Source organism: Choloepus didactylus, chromosome 3, assembly GCF_015220235.1.
Source record: "Choloepus didactylus isolate mChoDid1 chromosome 3, mChoDid1.pri, whole genome shotgun sequence".
Lineage (NCBI taxonomy): Eukaryota > Metazoa > Chordata > Mammalia > Pilosa > Megalonychidae > Choloepus > Choloepus didactylus.
In genome coordinates this window covers 6,127,010-6,148,813 of record NC_051309.1, presented here as the reverse complement: position 1 = coordinate 6,148,813, position 21,804 = coordinate 6,127,010, and the positions used below count along the sequence as shown (strand labels likewise).

Here is a 21,804-nt window from a genome sequence, read left to right as displayed (position 1 = left end):
GCAGCTCCGGACTCAGCCTTCCTGGGTGCTTCTCTGCAGATCTTGTCTGTTTTGGAGTTCAGGGGCAGACCTGAGCCTCAGCTTCCCCTCTGTGACCCAGGTCACAGGAGAGCCTTTCTCCCGGATGGGTGTGAAGATGAAGGCAGTTGGCCCACCCTGGGTGCAGGGCTGAGTGGTGGGCCGGAAGGGTGGCCCAGGGGGCTGCAGAGCCAGCAGTGCTCTCCCACGTCTGGGGCTAGGTGTAGGGTAGGAGCCAGGGATAATCCCTAGGGCCAGAGCGTCTGGGTGCTGTTTGGAGCCAAGCATCCAGGGCAGTAGGAATCATGGGTGGAAGGCGTTCCAGGGAATTCCAGGCAGAGGGACGAGCAGGTGCACAGGCACGGATGCGAGAGTTGGAGCCCCTTCTGGGGAGCCCCAGGTGGTCCCGTGAGCCAGCCGGGAGAGACCTCAGGCAGGCGACAAAGGGCTCACACATTGGGTGCAGGGGCGCATCCGGCGGTGGCCTCCCTGAGTGCAGGGATCAGTGGGAGGGGCAGCAGCTGGTCCTGCAAACCGCCCCTCACCCTCCTTCCTCTGCTCCCACCTCACGCGGATCCCACGTGAGGCCCAAATCCTGCAGCTTCTAAACAGGGCTTTGTTTCCTGATGGTGGTGGCAGCCGGCAACCGGGTGATGCCTTTAAAAACAAGGCTATTTGGAAAATTCCACTTTGATGTGCAGTAATGCAGAGTTCACCATCCAGATCAAAGCGTTTCCAGTATTTTCTTAGCACCTGGAGCCATGAGGTCTCCAGCGCTAGGCACCTTTTAAGATGCAGCGAGCCAGGGGAAACAGGGGACCCTTTGGGTCCTCTCCCCCTCCCCACCAGCCCCGAGTCCATGGGCTCCATTGGGATGTATTTCTTCCAGTCGATGACCTGGGAGGCTCTGGGAATGAGTGGCCTCAGGTGTTTGGGCCAGACCTGGGTTCAAGCTCTGCCAGTGAAGTGGGAGGTTGTGCGGATGCCCCAGAGGGAGAGTCGCCCAGACTGGTGCCCCCAGAGCTCTCTTGTCATCACTCCCACCAACAGTGTCATGTGGCCTTGCAGCAGTCACTTCGTCTCCTGCAGCCTGAGTGTTCCCACCTGTGCCACTTTGCATGTATTATGTCCCCCAAAATGCCATGTTCTTCGATGCAATCTTGTGGGGCCAGACGTGTTAGTGTTGATTAGGTTAGAATCCTTTCATTGAGTGTTTCCATGGAGATGTGACTCAATCAACTGTGAGTGTCTGGATAATTTCCAGGGAGACATGGACCCCGCCCATTCAGGGTGGCTCTTAATTAAATCACTGGAGCCTATATAAGCAGCACAGACAGAAGGAGCTCGCTACTGCATCCTAGAGAGGAACATCCTGGGAGAAAGCCATTTTGAAACCAGAACTTCAGAGCAGATGCCAGCCATGTGCCTTCCCAGCTAACAGAGATTTTCTGGACCCCATTGGCCATCCTCCAGTGAAGGTACCCGACTGTTGATGCCTTACATTAGACACTTCATGGCCTTAAGACTGTAACTCTGTAATCAAATAAACCCTCTTTATAAAAGCCGATCCACTTCTGGTATTTTGCATAATGGCAGCATTAGCAAACTGGAACACCATCCATAAAACGGGAGCAGGACTGACTGGCTCAGCTCAAGGCTCTGGTGAGAAAGGCCAGCTCGGAACCTCGGGGCCCCATGCACTGAGCTCCCTGGGTCCCGGGATCACACAGCAGTAAGCGTTTTAACGTGGCTTTGGCAGATGCAGAGCACATTTTATTGGGGGGACATTTAAAAGTCACAAAAAACACTGAGGCACAAGATAATCACATGTATTCTGAAACTCATTTTGGTGTTTCTTCTGTTTTTAATCCTGTGGATGACTATTGCATATACTTTGATGATACTTTATTTACAATGCAGTGCCCTCTTTTTACTTAAGCATTGTCCCCATCATAATAAATTCTCTGGAAATTTTTTCACGTGGCTGCATGCAAGCACTTCCATTTGGGTAACTGCTCCCTTACCACTGGACACCTATGTTATGCTGATTTTACTAGTGTAAATAACACCAAGATGAACATCTTTTCACAAAAGTCTTTGCCTGAATAGTGGGGTAATTTCATACACTTTCCTTCAAAGGTGTCAGACTAAAGGGATTCCGGGTGTTAAACAATTTTCTTGTTTGCGTCCTCCTTTGTGACTTTTCCCTTTCATGACTGTGCTACCTCCAGGAGTTCTGCCTCCCCGAACATGCTGATTTTAACCCTCCGTGGGCTGGGAGACAGGTATGCGCTTGTTAAAGCTGTGAGTAAAGCCCGAGCTGGTGGGCTCAGCATGAGGCCCGAGTGCTGCTTCTTGCAGCAAACTGCACAGGTTCGTGGCGCCTCCCCTGGTTGCTCTGATGCTTTTCCAGCCTGGGACTCTGGCTGTCTTCTGCAGACGCGCCTGAGATTGTGTGAAAACTGACCTCCAGCTCTCTCGGATATTCCTGCCCTTTTTTTTCCTTCTCTTTTTTCTCAGACTGCTCAATTTCCAGAACTCAAATTCTGGAAATTTGAACTCAAATTCTCAGACTGCTCAATTTCCAGAACTCAAATTCCAGGCACCTGCCCTAAAAATGAGAATTCCCATTTCCATGGCAAAGGAGGAACACTCCGAGGTGTCGGGGCAGAGATGATCCGTCTTCCTGTGGGTTCCTGAAAGTGCCTGGGCCAGAGGGAAGTTCTTGGAAATAAATGAATGTGGCACAAGCCTGTGCCCGTAGGGATGGGCCTGCTGCCAGGCTGGACTCCCAGTGTGCAAGGAGCAGCCTTGCTGATGTCTGTCTGTGCCTTGGCCTCCGGGGGCTCCAAACAGGCTGCAGGGGCAGGAGGGCGGCTGGGCAGGAGCTTCCGGATGTGGGGGCAGAGCAGGGAGCACCAGCCGAGTGGCCTTGCCTCTCAGCGCCTGTTTCCTCGCCTGTACAGCATGACTCCTGGCACTGGCCTGATGGCTTGTGGGACTCATGTGTTCACGGAAGCCAGTGAGGCGCAGGGCACCCAGGTAGCCCCCGGAGTGCGGGGTGGGGGTCTAGGAGCAAGAGGGCGCCAGCTTGGTCCAGGGGTTCCCCAGTGTTTATGATGCATCTACCACGTGCCACATGCTGCCCAGGAGCTGGGGGTGCACAACCCCCCTGGTGGGGCTCACCTTTGGGGTTGGGGGCAAAATGTTCTCTCCTGAGAACAGGTGCGAGGGACCGCCTGGCCTCGGTCCCGGGCCAACCCCCGAGCCCGCCTGACCTCAGGCCCTTCCCTGTCTCTTTGGGCCTCAGTTTCCCCTCTGAGAGCTTGATTAACAGAGGGGTCACACTAGCTCTGACACCTGCTTATGACCCCGCTGGGGGCTGCATCTGTCTGATCAGAAACCATTTTCCTTGAAAGAAGGCTTAGAATTTTGCCAACCACTTCCACTCCCTTTGGGCTATTTAATCCACATAACAGGGCAAGGAGATGTGGCAGTCCCACGGGGCTGGGGGCAGGGAGTGTGGGCTGTTGGTCACTCTGGTGTTCCCAGGGCCTGGCAGGGGCCAGCAGTGCAGGAGTGCTGGGGGTGGTTTCCATGGATACTGGACATCCTGGGATGGGCATCTCGGCTTCCCCCACACTAGGCCCAGCCACTCTTGCTTAGCTCAGGAAGGCCACAGGGTCAGGTTCAGAACACAGTGACTCTGAGGAAGGTGGGTGGTTGGCATGCTCGAGGTCTCGGGGTCCCTCCTCGCCCTGGTGGGCTGATTATCACTGTCCCTCTATTTTATATTCCTGGGGAGGGGGCAAGAACTCACCAAATGTGCTAGAAATGGACTGATTGATTCTGTTTACCCAGCACTACCATTTACTTTCATGCTTAGCCGGCTGCCAAGCCGGAAGAGGGTGTGCCAGGCACCTTGTAGATGGGGAAGGTTGAGGGAGGCACCAGGAAGCCTTCCTGGAGGAGGGGCTGCCATGCCCTGGCCTGGGCCAGGCACTGAGGAGAGGGAGCTACAGGGCCCCGTGCTTGTTCACACCAAGCACTGACCTCAACGTGCTCAAAGGAAGGATTATTCTGGGAGCCTCAGGGTAAAGTCTGCACAGCAACTGGGTGGCTGGACATGGAGGATGAGCTGTTAGCCGGCAGAGGTGAGACAACGGGGCCAGCCACCTTTGCTACCGCTCAGTCACCCCACGGATGTCCAAGCACCTAACTCCGGGAATGCACTCTCTCCTTGATGAGTCCTGGAAGAGGCCAACAACTCTTTTTCTTGGAAGAGAAGCCAGTCCCAGGGGGTAATTACTTTGTGTGCACGTGTCTTTTCCCTTCACAAAGTTTTTTGACATCCTGTGTGCCAGATGCCGGGCTGCCCCTTCATGCATGCCAACTTACTTCATCAGGGACGCAGCCCTTCTATGGAGGCGGGTGGGTGTCAGGATCTGCGAGATCACACGACTGCTTAATGCCACCCTGCTAAATCCTGTTTGTGGCCTTTTCACTTTTGTTAGACTCAAGTTGCTTGCAGGATGTGTACAGAAGGCTTCTGGGCGCTGATGACAAAAAGTAAGACGTGGGTCAAGTCACACCGGGGGTGAGATGACTGGGAGAGGCTCTGGGCCCGGGAGGGTGGGGAAAAGGTAGGCAGAGGGCGCCAAATGCAAACCTGCAGACCTCAGACTTTGCTTCTGGATAGAGAACAATGGTTCCTTGTCATTGTGGGGCTTTAAAACTGGAATTCTAAGAATTAGGGCTGGAAGGGATTTGGGAGTCGCGAAGAACGCTGTAAAAGATTTATTAATCTGATGTATTAAATTGCTAATTAAGACAGGACTGAAACAAGTCTGCCCCTTCCTGTTAATACTTACATAAAATCAGCAGGGGAGGCATTTGGGGTCTGAAGGAGACCTGGTGGTGTTTTTACTCAAAACCACCCAGACATTTAACGGTTTATTAGGTTCCTACTATGCATCAAGCACTGCAAGAGGTGTTAAGGTATCAAGAAAGTGCCTTTTAAAAATTCTCACCTCTCTACCATAGCTAATAGGTGCTAAAAGAGCTTTTTTAGAGCTGGGGAGTAGAAACAAGTTAGGGGTTCTTTGGCCCATCCCTAACTATCAAAGTCCAGACAAATTAATCTGCTGTTGTTTGCTTCCAGATGCTTTCTGTGGCGGGGAGATTAGCCTTCCCGTCTTTGGCGACTGGGTCAGCTCAAGTGCTCTGGTAGATTCCGTTGCACTGGAGATCCCTGAGGTTTCCTGTTCCATACATAATTCTTCTGCCTGGGCCAGCTCTTACCAGCCCTGGTAGAACCCAGGCTCCCCAGCTCCCAGCCACAGGCATCTTTGTCCTTTCCATGATATCCCCAGAATATAAGAATAAGTCAACAAACATTTACATGCCTACTAAGTGCCACGTGCCGGGAACTCAGCATTCTCATGGAGCTCACATGACCCGCCAGCACGAGCTTCTTGCACACACATCCAGGGCCTTGCGTGTCATCTCCACAAGCAGACAGTGGAAGGTGGTTTGGTGAGGGCATCATGCTGCTGCTGAATCCGACAGGGCTGTGGGACCTCTGGAAAGGGACCTCGTCTCTCTGAGCCCGTTATCTCCTCCGTGAAACAGCTCTGATAATACATCTTGTCTCTTAAGTTATTGCAATGATGAAGTAATAGAATGCACACAATGCCAAGCCAGTGGTTTCCAAACGTTAGATCACTTCCCCCAAAGCCCCTGATGACCATGAGTTAATTGGCCTGGCCTTTGGAATTTTTACAAGACCCCCAGGTGGTTCTCAAATGCAGTTCGGAGACAGCTGCGCTGAGCACCGCGTAAAATAAGAGCTCAATGGGGAAGGGTGAGGGGGTGGTTAGCAGACGAGCCCGAGGCAGAGGCCATATAGCCCTAACCTGAGCTCAGGTCTCGCGCGCACTGACCTCTTCCCTTTGGCCCGGGGGCGCCCCAGATATCTCTCTCCCGCACACCTGCCCAGAAGCAGGGTCGCCACATCGATGCACTCCGCCGCTCGGCTCCCCACGTCTGGTCCCTGCCCGCTCGCGCCCCCTCCCCCTCCCGGCCGCTTCCCACTTCCAAGATGGCCGCGGGTGGAGCCGACCAGGTAAGAGGGCCGCTGTCGGGTGTCCCCCGGGGCTCTGCGAACCCAGAGGCCCCCTCAGAGCCGCCCCTCACTGCCCCCTTTGGCCCTCGGGAGAGAAAAGGGCCAGCGACGTCGCTCCGGCGACCCGTGGCGGGCGGGGGCGGGCGGGCCGGAGGAGGGGCAGCCGGGCAGCGTCGGGCTCGAGGAGCGGCGGCGGCGCGGCGAGGGTGGCGGAGCGGGCGGAAGAGCAAACGCGGGCGCGCGGGGGCGGGGCGAGGGCGCGCGGGGCGGGGCGAGGACCCTCGGGGGCGGGGCGCGGGCGCGTGGGGCGGGGCGAGGACCATCGGGGGCGGGGCGACGGCGCGCGGCGGCTGTACCCCGGCGGCTGCTCGCTCGCACCTGCCCGCCTGCCGCGCGCCCTCGCCCGCAGAGTTGCGGGTCCCGGGGGCCTGGGCTGCGGGCCCGCGGGCCCCGGGGATGGCGTCGGAGCTGCGCTGACTCGGTACTGAGGGCCTGGGCGCCGGGCGGGGCGGCGGGCCGCGGGGGGAGCAGGGGCGCCGGGAGCCGCTGCCACCTGCTGCAGCGCGCGCGGCGCTGGGAGCGGCCTGAGGCGGGAGGGAGTCGGGGGTCGCGCGGCGGGCCGGGCCGCCCGGGTTCGAGTCCTGCCCCTCCGCCCCTCGCTGCGCGGCCGCCGCTCCCTCAGGCCCCAGGGGAGCGGGCGGGGTGCCCCGGGGGAAGCCGTGCGGGGCCTGCAGGGGCGGGCGGGCGCTCCGCTCTCGTCGTCGGCCCCTCGGCGAGACGCGCGCCGGGGCACGCTCGTTTTCCGGAACTTGACGAAAAGTTTCTCCCCCTAGACGGGAGGTTTCTGCGCGCAGGGCGCCCTTGCTCGGAGAGGCACCGCTCGGCGCGCAGAGCCGTCCGAGGCGTCCAGCGGGCGCCCAACGCCCCGGGCCCGCCGCTGGTCTCGCAGCCCCCGGGCCGGGGTCCCCTCTGCCTAGGAGACCCTGCCCTCAGGCCCGAGACCCTCCTCTGCTTAGGAGATCCCATCCCCGGGCCAGGGACCCTGTGCACTGGGCGACTTTGAGGTGGGGAGCTCCCTGGAGGAAGGAGTCGCTGACCCCCATCTCCTCGTCCGCTACTGCCTCTCTGGGAATGTGGCGCACAGCCGCGGGGGCTTGGCCAGCAGGAGGACGGCTGGCCCTCCTGACTCCAGCCCCCAGCGCCGGGGAGGCGCGGGCGGTGGCCATTTCTGTGACCATGTGTTGGCCAGACTGAGGGAAACCGTGTCTGTATGAAAGTTGCACGGAGCAGTTTTCTCCATCGTGATTTGGAAGCTCTGCTTCGGAAGGTTCTGTATGCACCGGTGCATTTTGCCACTACTGGAGGCTCCTGGGCGTTGGCTTGACTGGCATGATTGTTTTATGTTGCTGAGGCTAGCCCAGGAGGCTACCTGGCGGTGTGTGCGGGATGTCAGCACCCGGTGGCCTTGGCTGCCTTTTGTAAAGGATGGGTTGTGTGCTGGGCACTGCTGGGGTCTTTGCGTGGCCTTGGTTTGTCCTTAGAGCAGTCTCACAGCAGTCTTGGGGCACTTCCTCCAGGCGTATCTGCCACCGACTCAGGGCTTAAGTTTGGGTTTGGCTTTTTCCAGGAAGCCTCTTTCCCCTGCCCACACTGGGTGCCCGTTGCCTCCCCCCCCACCCCAAGGCTGACTGTTGTCTTGTTTGCCATATATGTTTGGCCCCTCGAAATGGTGGGCTCCTCTGTGTCCCCATTCCCACTGGAAAAAAAAAACTGCCATGTGTTTGGCACGCAGGGTTATCGAGTGACTATGTCATTTGGGAAACATGAAGGAAGCTGAGACTGAGGGAGGTCCAGTGACTGGTGCAGACTCACCCCGCTGAAGAGAGGCAGGGGTGACCCTCGGACAGAGGCTGGTTGCTGGGACAGGCTCCATTCACCTCAGTGTCCTCCATGGTCCTACAGGTCTGCACTCGGCACTTTTGCACCCAGCTGGACTCGATTCATGTTTGTGAGACTGTTTGCTCACCAGCCACCCCCATCACACTCAGCGTCCCAGCTGCCTCACCTGGCTTCCAGCCGATCCCCTGTGTCCTGCTTTGTCCCTACGGTTCCTTTGCATTTGGCCCCCTCCCTTTCCCCTCTCCACCCCCTTACCCTCCTAGTTCCTCTCCTTGGTCACCTCCTCTCCTCTGCTCAGTTGAATCCCCCTCTGGCAGCTATGATGCAGCCTCTCTGCTTTTGAGTCTATTTCCCCCACTGGGTAGAGCTGCTCCCCTGCACAGCCCCAGCGGGATGCCTGCCCAGCACGTAGTGGACACTCGTGGGGTCTTTGACACCTGGGAGAAGATGGGTCACCAAAATAGACATTTAGAGGGAGTATGTCAAAGAGGATTTTAGGAAAGTGAGTGTGTGTGTAACTACTTGTTTTAAGAGTAGGTTTAAAGAAACTTTGAAGAAAGTTTCCAGGGCCTGGGTTGTTCAGAATTCTCGATTGTCGAGGTGGAAGGGCCTTCAGGGATGGATCAGCTTGGCCAATCACCTCGTTTTACAGATGGGGAAGGTGAAGCCCCCAGCAGGTGTGAGGAGCGAAGTTAGCAGCAGGAAGAGGCTGTGCAGTGAGGTGAGGAGGTGCAGACAGATTGGCTGTGTCTGGTTTGTTTATGCAAATGGTTTGCTAAAATTGTCTGGCTGAGTTGGCTGCCCTGTGGGTCTCCAGGAAATAGTAACACCAGCTAACATCTCCAAGGTGTAACTTGTGCCCGGCATGAGCCTGAAGGCTTCTAGTGGATTTCTTCCCCTAATCTTGTCAACTGCATAATGACAGAGGGTCTATTACTGTTTTACTACATGGAAACTGGGGCAGAGGGAATGTAAGAAACCAGTTCAAGGTCACACAGTTGGTGAGTAGAGGCACTGGGCTTTGAACCCAGGCAGTCTACCTCCAGAACCTGCACGCCCCCCTTCCTCCCCCCACCCCCCATTTATTTTTGTTTTTAAAGATTTTCTGTTGAAGTCTAGCGTCCATGCAGAAAAAGTGTAAACATTACTAAAAGTGTTCAGTTTATCAATTACCACACAGTGTAGGGCCTGTGTGTTTAAGCCCCCCAGCAAGCCCTGCCTTGGCTTTGATGTCAGAGCTGGTTTGAATCTGGTTTCTGTTGCTGGCAACCGCGGGTGAGTTACTTAGCCCCTTGGACCTGTGCTTGGCAGATTTGCCATGATCAGAGCCGATGCCTGGGATAGCACCCAGCCTGTTTGCCATCTGGTGAATGCTCAGTAAAAGGTTCTCTCATTATTAATTGAGATTATAAATTATGTTTACCTTGATGAGTGCTCAATACCTCCCTGACCTGTTTGCCTCCCAATTACTTCACAGATGCTTACAAAGCTTAGTTTTGGTAAATCACTAAAATAATAGCTGGAACATTTTCTGTGTGTGTGTGTGTGTGGGGGGGGGACTCCCCCCCCAATGCCTTGAAAAATCCCTAATTTAAAATGTCCCACCTGTGCCTTTTTAACATTTAATTTAATTTAAAATGTCCCACCTGTGCCTTTTAAACCTTTTGTCAGTGGACTTAAAGGTCTGCTCCTCAGGCCTGTAAAGGAGCCTTCAGGAAAACTGAAGAGTTTAATTCCAGTTTCTGCCCAGGTGGCTGAGACATTCATGGACAGACACTTATTTGAACAACTCTGGGTTAAGCCCCAGGAGCCTAAAGTTGGTGTTCACAGCTTAAAGGAATATACAAGGCTTCTAGGAAATTTTTTTTTTTTATTAAATTCAGTTTTATTGAAATACATTCACACACCATACAATCATCCATGATATACAATCCATTGTCCACAGTATGATAACATAGTTATGCGTTCATCACCACAATCTTTCTCTGAACATTTTCCTTACGTCAGAAAGAACCAGAACAAGAATAAAAAATAGAAGTGAAAAAAAAAACACCCAAATCATCCCCCCATCCCACCCCATTTGTCCTTTAGTTTTTATCCCCATTCCTCCACTCATCCATACACTAGATAAAGGGGGTGTGATCCACAAGGTCCTCACAATCACACTGTCACCCCTTGTAATCTACATTATTATATAATTGTCTTCAGGAGTCCAGACTGCTGGGTTGGAGTTTGGTAGTTTCAGGTATTTACTTCTAGCTATTCCAATACATTAAAGCGTAAGAGGTGTTATCTATATAGTGCATAAGAATGTCCACCAGAGTGACCTCTCGACTCCATTTGGAATCTCTCAGCCACTGAAACTATTTCGTCTCATTTTGCATCCCCCTTTTGGTCGAGAAGATACTCTCAGTCCCACGATGCCGGGTCCACATTCATCCCTGGGAGTCATACTCTGCGTTGCCAGGGAGATTTACACCCCTGGGAGTCAGGTCCCACGTAGGGGGGAGGGCAGCGAGTTCACCTGTGGAGATGGCTCAGTTAGAGAGAGAGAGGGCCACATCTGAGCAACAAAGAGGTACTCGGGGAGACTCTTAGGCACCATTACATACAAGTTTAGACTCTCCTTTGTGGTAATGAGCTTCATAAGGGCAAGTCCCATGCTCGAGGGCTCAGCACATCAAACCGCCAGTCCCAATGTTTGTGACAACATCAACACCAGTTCAGGTGAGGATGTCCAACACATCCGCACCTTCTCCCAGATCCTCGGGGCTGGGGAGGGGGAGGCTGTAAATATATTTTTTATTATCTGCCCAAATTACTCTGGGATGTGTCACTAGGAAATTTTTTTTTAAGAATTATTTTTATCCTAAAGAATAATCCACTTGAAAATCAAATGATTTCTCCATTCTATAAAATGTAGATGAGCCCATTATTTTAGGCAGCTCGTGTAGCAGTGGGAAAGTGTGAGCACTTTGGTGTCAGATCCAGGTTTGGCCGTGGGAGAGCCCACTTCCTGACGGATAATCTTTCTGTCCTTGTGTCCTGGTCTGTGAAGGGGTGGTACAGCCGCTGACTCTCTGGGTTGTGGAGATTGTGCAGAGAGCGGGTGTAGACACTGAACACAGCGCTCTGCCTGTGATGCGCACTTGGGGAGCAGAGGCTGTTGTTGGTGTGAATTGTTAATGTCGAGGAACCTGAGATCCAGGGAGGTCCTGTGCCTTTCTCTCCACGGCCCTTCCCACCCAGGCCAGGGCCTGAATTAAAAAGAGAAAGACGCTAAAAGTGGTTGGTACTGGTGGGGGCCTCGACAAAGCCTGTTCAGTTAGCTCAGGAGCTGCCCCCGAGGTCAGTGGCTTCTTCGTGGTACTAGAGCCTCATCTTATACTGTCTCAGAATGAGGAGGACTTTGATGTGGGCATGGGTTATGAATTCGTAGACTTTTGACAGGGATTCCCTGTTTATCATCATCATAATAGAAAATCTCTCTCTGCCAGTGCAGCCCATTACACTCCCAGGCCGACCTGAGGGTCACAGATGCGACTGGCAGGGTGACAGTGATGTTGATGATGATGATTTCATGTGTTCCTACCCTACTTGTATCCTTCCTTTTGGTTATCTTCCTATTTTGTATCTTGATGGTGTGTGTTAAAACTCTAGCTTCTGGTCCTGAATCAGAAATTGGTGTGTAGAGCTTTCTTCAAGGTTCTTCCTCCAACAGGGTTGCCCGCACATCTGAGCTGGGCATAAGCTGACTGACGGCTCTGGGTGTTACGTGCACTGACAGACTTTCCATACTTGTGTCTTGCTAGTTTCTCCTTGGACCAAGATGACTGATGGAAACCTTTCCACCTCTACAAATGGTGTAACCTTAGTGGGCGTTCTGGGCGGTCGGCCAGGAAACCACATTCAGAACCTTCAGAACTCGGCTCTCCAGGCGCCCGGCTCCCTCCCGCCGCCCGGGGCATCCGAGGAGCGGCATAGCCTGAAGTCGGTGGACTCGGGCATCCCTACGCTGGAGATCGGCAACCCGGAGCCCGTGCCCTGCAGCGTGGTCCACGTGAAGAGGAAGCAGTCCGAGCCAGAGCTCGTCCCCGAGCGAGCCTTCCAGAGCGCCTGCCCCCTGCCATCTTGTGCACCCCCGGCCCCCCCCCAGCCACGAGCGGGAGCAGGGCGTGCGGAAGTCCTCCACCTTCCCCCGGACAGGCTACGACGCAGTGAAGCTCTACAGCCCCACCTCCAAGGCGCTGAGCCGCAGCGATGACGTCTCCGTCTGCAGCGTGTCCAGCCTCGGCACAGAGCTGTCCACCACGCTGTCCATCAGCAACGAGGACATCCTGGACCTCGTGGTCACGAGCAGCTCCAGTGCCATCGTGACACTGGAGAACGATGATGACCCCCAGTTTACTGATGTCACCTTGAGCTCCATCAAGGAGACCAGCAGTCCACTCCAGCGGGACTGTGTTGATGAAAGCGAGGAGGGGAGTAAATTTAAAATACTGGGACCATTCAGTAATTTCCTTACAAGGTAATGCCTCATTTGTTTCTCTAGAAGAGCTCACTCAGTTACTGCATTCAAGCAAATGATGTTGCTCTTAAAGGAGCCTGGCAAGTCTGAATGTGCTTTGTGTTTTCCTGCCTTGTCAGCCAGGCCCTGCATCACACAGACACTCCTGAGGGGTTCCGTGTGGGGCTAGGAAGTGCCTGAGTTGACTGTTCCATTCCTCGCTGCCACCCGTCACTCCTTTGTGTCCTTTGTGTCCCTGGCTTAGTCGCACAGTCTGTCGTCACTTCCCGGCCTGACCCGTGGTGGCTGAGGGTGACCCACAGGCAGCCGGTGCTCCCAAACCTGCAGCGTCACTTTGCAGCGTCACTTTGCAGCCTCGGTCCCTGATGGGCCCTTTGCACTGAGAGCTTGAGCTTCTTGGGCCCAGCATAGGGTGCTGACCAGGGTGGCTGCAGAGCGAGGAAGCCACATCTCGGCTCCAGTCCCCATGAGCACACCTGGGGACTCGGCTCCCTGCATGTCCCCTTGCTGCAGACTCCAGGCATTTCCGGGACCCCTGTGCCCACCCTGGGCTCCTGCACGGTTGTGCTCTGGGTTCATGCTCTGTCCAGGGCTGCCTCCTTGAGGCTGTGCCACCACCACATGGCAGCCACTGCACCCCAAACTGGTTGGGGGGCAGGCCACACTCCTCCCTCCCCGCGGGGCCCTGCAGCCCTGTGGGGATGGTACATTTGGCTTCTGCTTCTTCTTTGTGCTCCCCTGTTTCCATGCAGCCAGCGTCTGTGTGCTGGGTCCTGCTCTGGGCAGTGGGGCAGTACGTGATTGAACTGGTTGCAGCCATGACCTTGGGTGGGCTCTCAGTCTCGGGGTGGCAGTGTGAGCATACCAGTTGGTCACCCAAGCAAAAGTGAACACTCAGATAGTGAGGGTCTGTGAGGACAGGCATGGGGGCTGGAAGAGTGAGTGCTGGAGAACAGTCCCCTGCCCCCGGCCGCTCTCCTGTGGCCCTTGCCTGGTAGGTGGGAGCATTTCCTTCTGCGCTGGGCACTGGCTACCCCTGTGCACGTGCCCTGAACAAAGTCCATGTTGGACGCTTGGCAGCCCTTCAAGATGCCGGGGTACGCCAGGGGCTCCTGCGCTGCGTTGAGACCAGGGCATGCCTGGCACGCTGTCGCCAACTCGGTTTCCTCACCGGTTAAGTGTGGGTGCCGTCCCGGATGAGTCCCAGGCCGACCCTGTGTGGAGCGATCCCCGATGTGGGGTGCAGTTTTGGGGGCACCTTTTTCTCTGACAGGCAGGTATCTGGTTGCTGCGAGGAGAGTTCCGGAGCTCGGAGCTTGGGTCTGGCGATGGCTTTCAGTGGGATGGCCTTCACCTCACTGTCCTGTCAAGGCTGAGTCCACCATGTAACATGGTTGAGGCTCAGGCTTGGGTCACCGGCCTCTTCCCTGTGCCCGGGCCAGGGTCTGCGCCTTTGCCTGAGTGCATCACTGGGGTAGCTGGAATGTGGAACCTCGGGATCCCGCTCAGACCCCCAGACTCAGAGCCTCAGGGGGAAGGGCCTGGGAGACAGGTTTTCAGAATCACAGGGGATAGCTGGTAAATTGGGGAAACCTCACCAAAGCGGGCTGGCTGGGAAGCAGTGTGGAGGAAGGAGCTTGGCTTTGGAATTCAGCAGGCCTGCCTGTGGGCTCTTGAACGAGTTACTTCCCTCCCCGAGTCTGTTTCTCATCTCCAGGGTAGCAGCATTTGATAAAAAAGTAGCTTAGCACGCGATGCCTGCGAGTTGACGTCCAGTCTCCTGTAGCTGTGCCCACCTTTGTCCCCTCCTCCTGGTTGTGCGTTCCCCCTTAGCTGCCTCATCTGTGAGATGGGGACGGGGGGCCTCTGTGCTGTGGCCCTGGCTAATACATGGGACGCTTAGCACAGGTCCCCACCCAGGAAGCTGTCACATTGCACTTGCTTGCTGGGGTGATCACAACGGCGTCTTGTCCGGAGGCCCCTTTTGCCTTGCTGGGCTGTGGCCGGGTTGAGCTGTGTGTGTCGGAGCCTTTTCCCCTTTGAAAGGAAACACCAGCCCCACGTGCTTTTCTTCCTGCAGATAATATTTAATGCTGCTGTTTCTTGAAGAGCTTTCTCAGATCTGCCACAGAAAACAAACGTCTCCTCTTTCTTCTATTCTGTAGTTCTTCTCTCCTTACCCTCGCTTCGGTGGCTGATATTGTTATTGTGGGGCCCTGGGGAGCTCTTTTGGGGAGCAGGTGGCACATCTGAGACAGAGTTTGGGGAGTGGTAACACGGGTTGGGTGCAGTGGAGTTTCTTGTCCTGGAGTCTTGAAGTGTTGGAGTTTCAGCCTAGATTCCCCTAAAAGGGAATAGAGTTCTGTTCCAAAACTGCTTGGACCCCATTAACATTTTACAGATGAGTAAACTGAGTTCTGGGAATTGTTTAATCACTCAGCCCAGGGCCTGGCACGTGGAAGGGACTCGGGCTCGGGGCTGTGTGAGTTTTCGTGGAGGATCTTGACATAAGAGCAAGTGGAGAGCAAGGCTGGGCTAGAGTTGGGCCTTGGGGTCCCAGCCCAGGCCTCGGAGTCATCTCATCCCTCACTTTGTCCCCCCGGCCGAGGCGACTGCCCTCCCTGCTGTCACTGAGTCAGTGGCGGTGTCATGAAGGCTAGTCTGGGGGAAGGGGCTCGGGGAAGGGGTGGAGGTGCAGCGTACTGTAACCTGGTGGAGGAGACCTGTCTTTCCTGCTGCAGGAGGGTGCTGGGAGAGACAGGAGCAGGGGAGTGGCTGGGAGGCTGGGCCTGGCCCTTCCTGCCCCCTGCCCCGTGGAAGCTGCAGGTCCAGCTCGCCCGCTTGTTTATTCATTCCCATGTCCAGACTGTAGCAAGCACCTCTCTGAGCCTGAACAGGGAGAAGTTTCAACCCAGTTCCCACACTCCAGGACCCCTCGGGAGCCCGAGTGTGTTACAGTGGGTGGGGAGGGGCAGGGCTACTGCGGGTGGGGGCTCCTGCTTGAGGTTAGAGCCGAATAGGCCAAGCATCTGGCGTGCTTCCTGGTACCCTGTAAGTAGTAGCTGTCTGTGATTCTAACAGAAATATTATTGCTTTTTAAAATATGCTCTCTAAAGCTTTCTGTAGTTCTTACCCCCAGATTGTGCTCCTCAGTCAACCCAGTCTGGCGTGGGCTTCTCAGCCTTGGCACTGTCAACATCGGGGGCTGGGTGGTTCTTTGCTGGGGGAGGGGGCCGCTCTGCACTGCAAGACGTTGAGCAGCTTCCCTGGCCTCCCCCCCACTGGATGCCACCGGCACTCCCCAGGCATGACAACCAAAAATGTCTCCAGGCTTTGTCACTTGTCCCCAGGAGGGTTGGGTGGGGACGGGGCAAAGTCACCAGCCTTTGAGAGCTGCCGACCCAGCAGGTTGTAATGTCGGGATCTGTCTGATTGCTTCCTTGAAGGAAATTTACGAATGTGGTATCATTTGAGCGGGAGCCTCCCATGGGTAGGAGAGAGGGGCTGCGCTAAGGGAGCCGGTGAGCTCAGGGTGGTGCAGGAACCCTGGACGGCGGGTGCATGAGAAGGTCAGCAGCATGCATCCTGGCGTGTTTGCTTTCCACGGGAGGCGCGTGTGGTTTCCGTGGAGCCCAGGGTTTAAAGCAGCTCATCTGCTCTGGTCAGGATGGAAGTACCTGGCTTTACCATCACCCTGTCCGCTGTGCAGCCCCTTCATGAGGCTCTCAGCAGAGGCTGTCTCATGTGCACCCTTGCTGAGGGGCTCTGCCTGCCTTGGATTTCAAGGCTGAGCAGGAGGGGGCCAGGGGCAGGCCTGGGGGCCGGGTGGCCACTGAAACAGCTTGCAGAAAGCCAGGAGGTGTGGGGGACCGGGCAGCGTGCAAAGAATTGCAATGGTGGGTTTTTCTGGTGCTTCCTGAACTCACGGACAGCCCTTGGGAGCTCATCTATGTCTGGTTCATGCTGGCACCGGGCAGTACTTGAGAGACGGAGAGTAGAGCGTGGGGGTGGAGAGCCGGGTCTGCAGAAGTGCAAATTTGAACCTCACCTCAGCCTGTTTTGTACTGCGTGATCTTCGGAAAGCCAGTTAACCTCTGTGATCCCCAGGGTGTACTTGGGTGAGATGGGGTTAAAGGAGAGGATGTGGGTGAAGCTCTGGGCAGAGCACATGCCCAGTGTAGGTGGGGTCCAGGCCCTGCCCTCTGCTGCTGCTGAGGTTGCACAGGAGATGGCACTTTGAGAAAAAGGGTGCTGCTCTGTGAGAAAGTTTGAAATCACTGGCTTAAGAAAAATAAATCTTCTCATAGGTACTTTTGCTTGCTACAAGAATGCTCATCCAAAAGTTGAGTTCCTGTTCTAGGCTTTTGCTGTTTTTCTGGGAGATGAGTTAGCTTCCCATTAGGGTGGAGGCCCTTCAGGAGACATGTTTCAACCCCGTTGTGGGCCAGAGGCCTTGGTGCAGGATCACGGGCAGCATCTCATGCTGCTGGTTGCCAGATGCAGTTCTCAGCGCTTGGACCTGGCGTCTTGGTTAACCTTCAGCAGCCGTGGGAGGTGGTGTGGGGTGGCGGGTCCTGGGGGTGGCTTGATCAGCCCCCAGGCTGCCTTCCTTCTGGGCTGCCTTCCGGTAGTGGAGATGCTGGAAAGGCAAACACGCGTTTCCCAGAGTCCCTTGCAGCCGGGGCTCTGGATGTGAGTCAGGCGCCGCTAACTTCTCTAGTCTGAGAGAGACGAGGGGCAGGCAAGGCAGAGCCTCTTTTGGTTGATTTCTGTGGTCCCTTCCTGTGGCTCCATCCCTGAAGCCCTTTCCTGCCTTTCCAGATGTTTAGGGGCAGCTGCAGTGGAGGAGGGGCCGGATCTATGGTTCAGGGTCCGGTCACTAGCCTTGGTCAAGAGGCAGCCGCGGTGGCGTCTGGATCCTGTGTTGTGGTTGAATTTGGCGGTTCGGCCACAGAGGTGGCATCGCCCCTGGTGCATCAGTTCAGCACTGTCCTGGGAGCCGTTCCTGGGGTCCCCTTAGAGCCGACGACCTCAGCCCTCCCAGTGATTTTGGAAGTATCTAATTCCTTGAGTTAAATCCCTTTCTCTTTAAAATACCTAGGTGGTTTCTGTGTCCTGCACTGAAAACTCCTCAACTCAGGTAACCTCCTATGTTACAAGATTCATCTACATCATTACGAATAGTTGTAGTTAGTTGGTTTTTATTGATGTAGAGTATGACTATATCACAATTATCTGATGTTGTTGATGGATTTGGTCTTTCTCCAGGCTTACGCTGTTGTAAATAGAGCTGCTATACACGTTTGTGCATGTCGTTTGGTGAATAGTACGTCCATGTGGAACTGCTGGGTCATAGGAGAGGTGTGGTCATAGTAGAAACTGCCAGTTTTTCAGCATGGTTAAATAAATTTACCTTTGACAATTAAAAAAAGATGCAGGATTTGGGCCTCTGTACTTCAGGTTTCTTAGCTTTAAAATAGGAATAAGTTCGCACTTCTGAGGGTGTTGGGATCACGTGGGGTGGGACCAGGCGTGAACGGAAAGCACGGCACACAGAAGGCATGTTCAGCTCTGTACTTTTTTCCCTGTTTGTAGTTTTCTACTGCTTTGACCCTTTTAGACTTAGCACCAGTGAAATTAGGCAAAACATTGTAGCTATGACTTTTCTATAAAATCTGTTTTCTAAATATTTCTGGTGACTTTGACCTGGCATTAGGGATATATGGAAACACCTGCTATATGCCTGAGCTGCTGCTGGTGTGCGCTCGTGTGTATGCACTTGTGTTTGCATGTGTGCTGGTATGTGTGTATGCACTTGTGTGCATGCATGCTTGTGTGTGCACTCCTGTGTGCATGTGCACTTGTGTGTGTGCATGCTCACGTGTGTGTACTTGTGTGTGCTCGTGTGCACTTGCGTGTATGTATGCTTGTGTGTGCACTCGTGCACTCCTATGTGCATGTGCACTTGTGTGTGTGTGTGTGTGTGTGCATGTGCACAAGGGCACACATGTGTGCTGCAGTATCTGGGAAGGAGCAGTGGTTGTGGCGCCTGTGAGCCGGGGTGCTCTCTTGACCCAGCTGCTTGCTGGTGTGTGGCCTTGGGTAAGGCTGGCACTCAATCTCTCTGGGTGCAAAATGAGCCAAGGGTCCCTGCTTCATGGAGTGTGAAGATGCAAGGAGCGACCTGATCAGGGCGTTGCCCTCCAAGTGCCAGGCAGCCAGGGAAGCCAGGCAATAGGCCGGTTGGAGGCTGGGGCCGGAGCCCCTGCGGGAATCCCCAGGCTGCTGGTGAGGGCTGGAGGAGGGTGGTGCAGGCGGCGGCCCTCCTGGCTAGTCTGGCTGAGCTCCGCTGCCTTTGGAAGTGCTGTTCATGTGTGCACAAAGGGTTGCGACCATGTGTGTTGGGCGGAGGGACCAGCATATGCAGGCATCAGAGCAGCTGTTCTGGAAAGCCCCGTAGCAGGAGCTGCTCAGGGTGGAGAGCAGAGGGAGGGGGTGCCCGGGTGGGCGTGCAGGAGCTCAGATCGGGCAGGACTTTGAGAACCACATTTAGACTCGAAGCAGGGAAGGCCCAGAGGGGGTCAGATAACAGGGCAGACACTGCCTTGATGAGAAGGGGTTAAATCTGGTTTGCTGTTCTGAGCATTCCCCTTGGGGGCCGCGCTGCCCATCCCCAGGCCTGCTCAGGGATTATAGGGATTATCCTCCTCCTGGGGCCAGGCTCAGAGAGGCTCACCGTGAGACTGCACACAGCACAGCTGTGAATTCAGCACCAGCTCCGAAGGGCAGGCTCTGCCACGAAAGACGCTCAGCTGCCTCTTGTGACACTTGTACCATAATCAGAAAGAGGAGCACTTGGGGCCGGGGGAGCTGAGGGAGGTGAACTGGAGATCTTGCAGGGCAGTGTTGTTGGGAGGAAGGAGTGAAGAGAGCTGCCAAGCAGTCCAGGAAGATCAGCTCTGCGGTGTTGTCCGTGTGTCAGAGAGAAGAGAGTGGAGAAACCCCCGTGGAGCCACGGTGGCCCAGCAGGTTAAACAGGCCTCCCTGCCCTCCCCTGGGAGGGAGGTACCAGGGCCTTGACCGTGTGGGCGGCAGGCTGGAGCAGCTCTGAGTCACAAGGCCCTTGGCCCTTCGGCCAGCGGGCTATGGGGGGTGGAGGCTGTGCGGAGCGGAACCGCTGACAGGTGCCTCCTGGGGGCCTTGAGCCTGGAGGAGCAGAAGAGTTTTCAGCTAGCAAGGGGGCTGGTGGGGTGTCTCGAGCACTGCACACACTTCCCTGGGTGTTCTGACCCTGTTTTGACCCCCCCTACCCTAGGGTTTTACATTCCTTGGCTCTGAATTCTTCTGCCAGGTGGACTTCCAGCAGCTCAACCCCCTTGAATCCAGGATGCCTGCGATTCTTTTCCGACTGCTGCTTTACCCAGCCTCACCAGCTGCTGATTTAGAAGCAGGGTGGTCGTGGAGGCCCTGGCTAGGGCTGTGTCTCTGACTCCAGTTGAGCTTCCTTTGGAGGGTGTCCTTTGTGTTTGGAGAGGATTCAGCAGCTGGGACCCCTCTGCAGATGGGCCCCGAGGGAGCCCCAGGTGGCCAGCGGGTTCGCCCTGCAGCAGGCCCTGCCCGGAGAGCCTGTCCTCGTAAGGCTGGGCCCAGAGAGGACACCGGGGCCTCCTGGGGCTGCTCCCTCCCTGTGCTCTGCTTGGGTTTGTTCTCTTCTGGCAGCAAATCACAGCGTGATAGATCACCCACTGGGTGCTGCAGTGTGCCAGGCACTGTGCTAGGTCCTTAAACCTGGTTCTCATCATGCGTTCTTTCAAAAAATATTTACTGAGCCTCTGCCTTATGCCAAGGCACCATTCTAGGTGTTGTGATTCATTTGTCAAGAAAGCAAAGATCCTGGCCCTCAAAGAGCTTGTTTTCTGTGGGAAGAGGCAGATAATAAACACAATAAATAAACAACAGCTTCTATACATTAGAAGTGGTAATTGTTAAGAGGAAAACGAGAAGACAGAGGCAGGTAGAAGGGGCAGGTTGCAGAATTAGGGAGGGTGGTCCTGTAGGCTTGAGGAAAAAGGAGAGATTTATTCAAAGACTTGAAGGAGGAAGGCAGGTTAGGGAAGCAGACAGTCTGGGGCAAAGGGCCCAGGGAGACGGCAGCAGAAAGGCTCCTGCGGAGACATGAGGGGGAAGTGGGGAGCAGGGGGAGGTGAGGCCAGTGGGGCCAGATCCTGCAAGGCCTTTGTGGGAGGAGCTGTGTACCCAGAGGGACGTGTTCTTAATGTCATCCATTCCTGCTGGTGTGAACCCATTGCACATAGGATCTTTTTATTTGTAGCTAAGATCTGAGCAGCTGAATCAGATTGGGTCTTAATCCTTGTGCGGTCGCAGTTGACTTGTCTGGGGGGGGGGGGGGTGGCGGCCGGTTGCTAAATCCTAGGCTCTCGGAATTGCTCGGAGGGTACTGGCGGCGGGGGCTCTTTCCCGGAGGCGAGGGCGAGGCGGGGGACTGGGCCCGGTCCCCGGCGGTGGCGTGCAAGGTGTGGAGGGCGGCGAGAAGGAACAGGCGGGACACGTTTCTTTGAGGGTGAAGAAGCCAAGAGAGTTTATTAGGGGAGAGTACAAGCTTATATCGGGCGGTTTAGAGGGCGGGGTAGCTGTAGGGGTTGAAGGCTTGGATTGGTTCTGAGAGGGCGCGGAGGTTGTTTGAAAAGGGGCGGGAGTTGCTCTGGTAACGAAGAGGGTGGAGGGTGCGGGTAAGGCACGGGGGAGGGGGTTTTCTCCGGCAAGCCCTCCCCAACGGTTGTACTTTGGGGTGAGGAAATGGGGCCTGCATTCGGCTCCACTTTCTCAGGCCCAGGGGGCCGTGGAGGGCGCTACCACCCGTGCCCCACTACCTTTCCTAGGGGCTGATCAGTTCCCCTGGCCCAGGCCCGCCAAGTCGGAACTCGATAACAGTGTCCCGCATTTCCCCCTTCTTTTCTAATTAGAGGAAGAAGCTTACCGGAGAGATCCGCCAAGGGATGAGGGAAAGGGGAGGTGGGGGAAGGGATAGGGGTAGATGGTAGTTAGAGAGGCTGGAGCTCGACGTTGGTGTGGCGCCCGGGCGTTCGAGAGGGGCCTCGCTGCTTGCGGGATGGACGAGGGTGGCGACGCTGCGGAGGGTCAGCTTCTTTAGTAGAGGCGAGTTGTTGATACTGGACTTGCACAAATGATGAAAAGACAGCATTGGCTTGGTTCT

General features: G+C 55.5%; 1 protein-coding gene across 1 annotated transcript in view; it reads left to right on the top strand.

Moving 5' to 3' along the window:
* Nucleotides 1-6,090: 6,090 nt before the first annotated feature.
* Nucleotides 6,091-21,804, top strand: part of TBC1D14 (TBC1 domain family member 14) — a 114,546-nt gene continuing 98,832 nt past the window's right edge. The window contains 3 exon segments of the mRNA XM_037829336.1: nucleotides 6,091-6,142; nucleotides 11,854-12,188; nucleotides 12,190-12,569. Coding sequence (XP_037685264.1) covers nucleotides 11,871-12,188; nucleotides 12,190-12,569 — 698 coding nt within the window. The 5' untranslated portion in view covers nucleotides 6,091-6,142; nucleotides 11,854-11,870.